The 7,135-nt window shown below is 40.3% G+C and overlaps 1 protein-coding gene across 1 annotated transcript in view; it reads right to left on the bottom strand.

The window, feature by feature from the left end:
* GARNL3 (GTPase activating Rap/RanGAP domain-like 3) overlaps positions 1-5,724 on the bottom strand; it is a gene marked incomplete at its 5' end in the record, with an annotated part of 34,190 nt that extends 28,466 nt beyond the window's left edge. The window contains 6 exons of the mRNA XM_009873002.1: positions 1,929-2,032; positions 2,574-2,672; positions 3,263-3,338; positions 3,725-3,751; positions 4,015-4,078; positions 5,660-5,724. Coding sequence (XP_009871304.1) covers positions 1,929-2,032; positions 2,574-2,672; positions 3,263-3,338; positions 3,725-3,751; positions 4,015-4,078; positions 5,660-5,724 — 435 coding nt within the window. The remainder of the gene's footprint in view (positions 1-1,928; positions 2,033-2,573; positions 2,673-3,262; positions 3,339-3,724; positions 3,752-4,014; positions 4,079-5,659) is intronic.
* Positions 5,725-7,135: the final 1,411 nt, after the last annotated feature.

Genomic DNA, 7,135 nt, shown 5'->3' with positions numbered 1-7,135 from the left:
GATACACCCATGGGTACTGGGGGAACTGGAGGATGAGGTTGGAGAACCCCTCTCTATTATATTCCAAAAGTCATGGCAGTAAGGTGAAGTCCCCACTTACTGGAAAAGGGGAAACATAATCTCCATTTTCAAAAAGGGAAAGACGGATGAACCAGGGAACTATAGGCCAGTCAGACTCACCTCTGTGCCTGGTAAGATTATGGAGCAGATCCTCCTGGAGGCACTGCTGAGGCAGAATAACAAAGAGGTGATTGGGTACAGTCAGCGTGGCTTCACCAAGGGCAAATCGTGCCTGACAAACCTGGTGGCCTTCTATGAGAAGGTCACAACATCAATAGACAAGAGAAGAGCAACTGACGTCATTTACTTAGAATCATAGAATAGTTTCAGCTGGAAGAGACCTTGAAGATCATCAAGTCCAGCCTTTGTCCCAGCCCTATCAACCTACTTGGACCTAAGCAAAGCCTTTGGCACTGTCCCACATGACATCCTGGTCTCCAAGCTGATAAAATATGGATTTGATGGATGAACAATTAGGTGGATAAAGAACTGGCTTAATGGCTGCACCCAAAGAGTGGTTGTCAATGGGTCCATGTCAAAGTGGAAGCCAGTGACAAGTGAAGTCCCTTGAGGATCAATACTGGGACCAGTCTTGTTTAACATCTTCATCAGGCTAGAGAGGTGGTCCCAGGCCAACCTCATGAAGATCAACAAGACCAAGTGCAAGGTCCTCCATCTGGGTTGCGGTAATCCCAAGCATCGACATAGGCTGGGCAGTGACCAGCTTGAGAGCAGCCCTGAAGAAAAGGACTTGAGGGTTCTGGTGCAACAGAAGCTCAACATGAGCCATCAGCGGCACTTGCAGCCCAGAAAGCCAATCGTGTCCTGGGCTGCATCAAGAGGTTGCATGGCCAGCAGGACGAGGGAGGTGATTCTCACCCTCTACTCTATTCTTGTGAGACCCCACCTGGAGTGCTGCGTCCAGTTCTGGAGCCCACAGCACACAAGAGATCTGGACATACTGAAGCGTGTCCAGAGAAGGGTCACGAGGATGATCAGAGGGCTGGAGCACCTCTCCTATGAAGACAGACTGAGAGAGTTGGGGTTGTTCAGTCTGCAGAAAAGAAGGCTCCGAGGAGAACTTATTATGGCCTTCCAGTATCTCAAGGGGGCTACAAGAAAGCTGGTGAGGGGCTTGTTAGGATGTCGGGCAGTGACAGGACTAGGGGGAATGGATTAAAGTTAGAGATGGATCGGTTTAGATTGGACATTAGGAAGAAGTTCTTCACCATGAGGGTGGTGAGACCCTGGCACAGGTTGCCCAGAGAGGTGGTGAAAGCCCCATCCCTGGAAGTTTTTAAGGCCAGGCTGGATGGGGCTCTGAGCAGGCTAATCTACTGGGGGATGTCCCTGCCCATGGCAGTGGGGTTGGAATTAGATGATCTTTAAGGTCTCTTCCAGCCCTGACAATTCTATGATTCTATGGTCAGAAAGGGAATTTCTTTTGAGCTACACAAACTGCAGCTTGAGTATGAGATGTGCGTTACATATGCGAGTACTCTGACAATTCACAGACAAGTTTAATTTTCGGCCTTCCTAAATTTTTTTTGCGGTAACGATGATTGCAGCAGTGAAGCTCTAGAAGTCATCTGAGTAACAAAATACTCGAACAATTCTCCATCAGTCAATTTTTACCTTCTTCGCAAGCATGTTTTGTTCCTTAACAGAGATGACATGATGCATTATCTTCAAGCAAACAATGAAATTTTCAGCATTAGGTATAACATTGATGAAAAAATATAGCAAAGGTCTTAAGACTTATATTTCTAAAACATTAGTAGGTAAAAAATCCCTTGTTCTCTTTTAAAGTTTTGGAATGTTGTGATTCAATAAATTTAAAAAAAATATTAAAAGAAAGAACAATGTACCTGCTGCTTGTTCTCTCTAGAATATGGTAGCATGGTTGAAACATGGAACATTATTTCATGCCCTTGAAAAACCGTATAGATGGAACAAGTTCCTGTTGTGTCATCTGCAAGGGAAGACAATTCAGGAATACAATCCTTTAAGTTTTCTCAAGATCAAAAGGTATTTAAGGTTCTTCTACTAAATCCTCTTTTAGTCATCTTTTTTCTGATCCATTTTAGAAAATGTCCACACTGCATGATTTACATGGGTCCAAACTCAAGTTTGCAACCTAATCTGCATACTCACACACTTAAAACCTACGACACCCTTCACCTAGCCTCCTGAAACCACACATGGTTCTTCAAGCCAGGATGCCCCCACTGTCATGAAGCAAGTAAAGTCAGGTTATTCTTCACCCTATTCCAATATGAAATGAAACAGTTCACCTTGAAAACACAGGTCATATAAATACTTTTCTTCATCTGCATTCCATACCAGTTATTTAAGCTAACCTGACTTTTTCCTGGTGAAGCAGAGCATTTAGCACGAACATGAGAAGTCTGTTTTGGGACTGTATTATTTCTACAATGTATAGCATATGCACATGCAACAGGCAGAAACACTTGTATTGCAGCCCACCCCCACTTCTTTGCTTCAGATCTTACTTTTGGTGTCCAGTCCTCCTCTGTAGCCTGTCCAGCCTTTCAAGGTAATTGTGTCACCCAAGAGGTGCAAGAATTTTTGAAAGCTTTCACTTCCAGTTTCTACACAGAAGGGAGAAATGCCACAACAGAAAAGCACGTGTGGTAACAAACACCTATTAAAAACCTATAGAAATATAGGAACATGTCCTGCCCCCACAACACAGGGACCAAAGTCTCTCTTCATGTCATCCAAGACTTCTACCCTTACAGAAACAGCATCCCAGCCTTGCAGAATAGGTATCATCATGTGACATTAAACAATGATCTCTTGCTAACTCCAAGACTCTGTTCAAGTGCATAGAAGAAAGTGATCATGCTGGAAAAATGTAATAGAGAAGGAACCAGAAGCAAGAGTGACTTCTTGCAGGTAACATGAATCGCCTCCATCAACTTCTTCCTTTTTTAAAATCTTACTTTTTATAGTCTATTTCTAGAGAAGAAATTTCAGTATCTTCCAAGTTGTAATAGTAGGTTTCCTACAGAAATAGAAGATTCCATGCTACAATTTTCCACCTAACTTGAGTATGAAAATCTAACAAATTTACTGTTCACATAACCATCACCTCCATTCTGGCTTCCTCATGTAGGCACTATTCTACTTTTTTTCATTCACATGAATAAAACAATTAAGAAAAAGGTGAAAAGCTCACCATTGCTGAACATTTCATCGTCGGTAAGCTGCCCATCTTTAGCATAAAGGACTCCAAATTTAAAATTCACAGATCCCTGAGAAATAAAACCAAATACTATATGATAAACGAAAGACCTAAAACAATGCTATCTCTGAGGACTTTTATATATGTACCTTTGTATACATCCTACACATGGGAATATACATTTTATACCAACTCCATTACATCTTTAAGTAGCAGTTACCTAATAATTTACCTTTCATCTTAGATTACATGCTACACTAAACTGGTGATCTATTAATATGATATATTTGGTTGGTGCTCTAGATGATTTTTGATATTGCAAAGAAATACTACTTTTTTACTGCAATAACCAATTGATTTCTGAGTTGTCATAAGCATGTCAGTGAAAACATTTCAAATACAAAGCTGTATTTGTTGAACATGTCTGTGAGTTAGGAGTGGCAAGTTTACATTTACCTCTTGCTCTTCAAGAACCAATAAATCCTGTAAACAAAACAATATCTTTAGTACACTGAAAAGGATAACACAAATAAAGCTAAAACATCCTTGTATATTTAAGTTTTATTTTGAAATGGCCAGCTCAACTGATAAAGGCTCTTTACTTTGTAGCAGCATGCAACTGTGCTCAACATTATTATCCTGCTACTGAAAGAAACAAGCTTGTAGCATTTATACTTAAAAAGGTTTTTTTTTCCCAGAAAGTAATAATGAAAAACAACCAACCAAAAAAAAAAGTCACCTCCTACCTTTTGTATCTCAGGATGAAAAATTTCCCTTGGACTCTTGTCAAATTTGTCAAGACTCATAGCACTGAAATGCAAATTAAATAGCACTTTATAGAAGGTCAAGTATACATTTCAACATTAAAACACTAACTGCTTGCAGTTAGACCTGGTTACAAAAGGAATTTTTTAAAGAGCATATTTTACATGGAATGTTTTGTGGAATAGCCGTTTCCTTCTCATACTACTATCCTCCAAGACTTCCTAAACTTGTTCTGGATTTTAAACCCAGAAATTAGTAAGACCCTGCATGGAGATCAGGTTTAAATTTACTCTATTTATGTATAAAGCAGAGAGCTTTATTCCATCATATTTCACTTTGGCTTAATATAATCATTGTGAGCATTTCAGGAGGATTCAATAACCTATTCTATTTTGTAAGCTTTTCTCCTCTCTCTTCTGAAATAATTCAAGGCCAGTCAAATGAGAAACAAGCAGTTCAGCATCAAATTTGCACGCCAAAGATCTACATACAGAATGGAAAAAAGTATTTAAATAAGAACTAAGACAACTGCCTCAGTAAACAGAAATACCTAATTTATAGCATTCTTTTTAACTTGCATTTCTGCATTTACTACTATTTTTGTCCATTTTTTATCCCCAGCAATAATTTATAGAACTGTGCGGCACGTTACAGAGTGCCAAATGCAGTCTGTCTGGGGCTTAATGAACTACCAGGGAGGTCAATCTTTTTCATTTTTTCCCAGAATTTTCCTCTCCCAGTAGCACTGGCAGTTGTTATCCAGTGGACCGGGTTCAACCACACATATTTGCTCGCACTCTATAAAGATCAAAGGTTTTGAAAACCTGCAGACTGCCCCTTTATCTGGTACTCACCACCTGTTGGGTAAATGAAGGCACCTTTACTGGGCTTTCGGGAGGAGTTAAAATCCTTACAGAAGATGCATTAGAAAACATTGTCAGTGAGGGATTTGAGAAAACACACCACATGATTAGATCGTAAAAAGTGCAAATTGAATTTGAATGGACACTTTACAAACAGGTGCTCTTGATATTTCAGCTGATTATAATGCTGAAAAAAATGGAAATGTTATTGGCCTTGCTCCCTTTATATTCTCTTCCGCCACAAAAGAGCCAGGGAAGAGTGTGAGCATATCCATGCAAACTCTGGCTCCAGGAAAGAATCACCTTGGCTTCGCTGGCAGTGTGCGCAACACACCTATAGTGAGACTTACATGGAGACAATGAGCTGAAGAAACAATGCTTCGTTTCTTTCCTGTTTGCTTCCTCCTGCTAAAGCAACAAAATAGCCACCTCTCTAGTCAAAATCTGCTGTTCCTTAGGTCTGTTTACTGTCTGTTAATTTTAAAAAATATCTCCTCTGCAGTTCCACTTAGCATCTGGTTTTCAATTAATTTGAAAATAGACCCTCTGCTGAAGAAGAAGTGCTAAGAGTTTTTCTCCATTTAAGTTGTCACTTGGGCATTTCCAGAACAGGTCTAAAAACCACTTTTCTGCCTTCAAAGATTAAGATTTATAAATCTGTTTTCACAAAACTGCCATGAAAATTATGGTAGAAAAACTCAGAGTTACAGGGAAAGTCATGTAGACAAATATCTTAACTAAAAACTTAATTGTAAATACATACCTTAATATAGATTTCACTGATAATGTTTTTGTGGGACTGTAAGGGAGACATATTTTCTGAGTACCCTACAAAGAAAAAAGCTAGGAGATATTACAGGACATACTGTCTTTTTATGTATATGCAAATAGGAATACTTATATAAACAATTAACTACAATACAAAGGAAAAAGTGCTAGTTTTACTTAGCCATATTTACTGCTGGTTTGAGGGGAAGAAAAAAAAAGGAAGAAAAATTGAACATGAAAACTCTTGGATGGTGCAAAATTATTTTTTACCTAGTTTTTACTACCTTGGCAAAAAAAAGGTAAACTATGCATGCATACAGGAGAATTTTAAATCAGCTGCTTGGATAAAAAGCTGCTATGGAACGTTACGAGAAAAAAAATTCACTAAACAACATTAGTGAAACCAGTATCACACCTGTCTATTTTCTCACTGTTGTCTAAGAAAATTCTAAAAGCAATGTAAAATCATTGCCTAAATTGATCAAAAGACATAATCAAGAAAAATTCAGGCAATATTTCTAAAAATAACACAGTTGCAGGTAATAACCATTAAAAAATATCTGGCACCACAAATTTCTGTCAGAACATTTAGTAAAAACTAAATGGCGAGGCTAACTGAAGGTGAGGTGGTGGTGTAGCTCTTTACATCAGAGAGCAACTGGAATGTGTTGAGATCTATCCAGGGGCGGATGAGGAGCAAGTCGAGAGTTTGTGGGTAAGAACGAAGGGGCAGGCTAGCATAGGTGATACTGTGGTAGGTGTCTGTTACAGACCGCCTGATCAGGAGGAGAACTCTGATGAGGCCTCTTACAGGCAGCTGAGAGCAGCCTCTCAATCACAGGCCCTGGTTCTCATGGAGGATTTCAACTACCCGGATATTTGCTGGAAGGACTACACAGCCAGTCATCCTCAGTCCAGGAGGCTCCTCCAGTGCATCGATGACAATTTTTTGATGTAAATGGTGAATGAACCAACCAGGAGAGGAGCGCTGCTGGACCTTGTGCTCACCAACAGGGAAAGTCTGGTTGAAGCAGTGAAGGTTGAGGGCAATGTTGGGTGCAGCGACCATGAGGTGGTGGAGCTCAGGATCTTGTGCAGTAGAAAGAGAATACCAAGCAGGATTGCAGCACTGGACTTCAGAAGGGCCAACTCTGGCCTTTTCAAGCAATTGCTAGGGATACCCCATGGGACAGGGAACTGGAAGGTAAAGGGCCCCAAGACAACTGGTCAGCATTCAAGGACCACTTCTTTCAGGCTCAGGATCAGTGCATCCCAACAGACAGGAAATCAAGGAAGAGATCCAGGAGACCTGCATGGTTAACCAGGGATCTGCTGGACAGACTCAGGTGGAAGGGGAGGATATATAAATTGTGGAAGGAAAGGCTGGCCACTTGGGTGGAGTATAGGACTGCTGTCAGAGAATGTAGGGAGGTGATTAGAAAAGCTAAGGCCTCCTTGGAACTAAAACTTG

Source organism: Apaloderma vittatum, unplaced genomic scaffold (assembly GCF_000703405.1).
Source record: "Apaloderma vittatum isolate BGI_N311 unplaced genomic scaffold, ASM70340v1 scaffold9347, whole genome shotgun sequence".
Classification (NCBI taxonomy): Eukaryota; Metazoa; Chordata; class Aves; order Trogoniformes; family Trogonidae; genus Apaloderma; species Apaloderma vittatum.
Note: the sequence above shows the minus strand (reverse complement) of the source record. Positions and strands in the feature narration are given on the sequence as shown.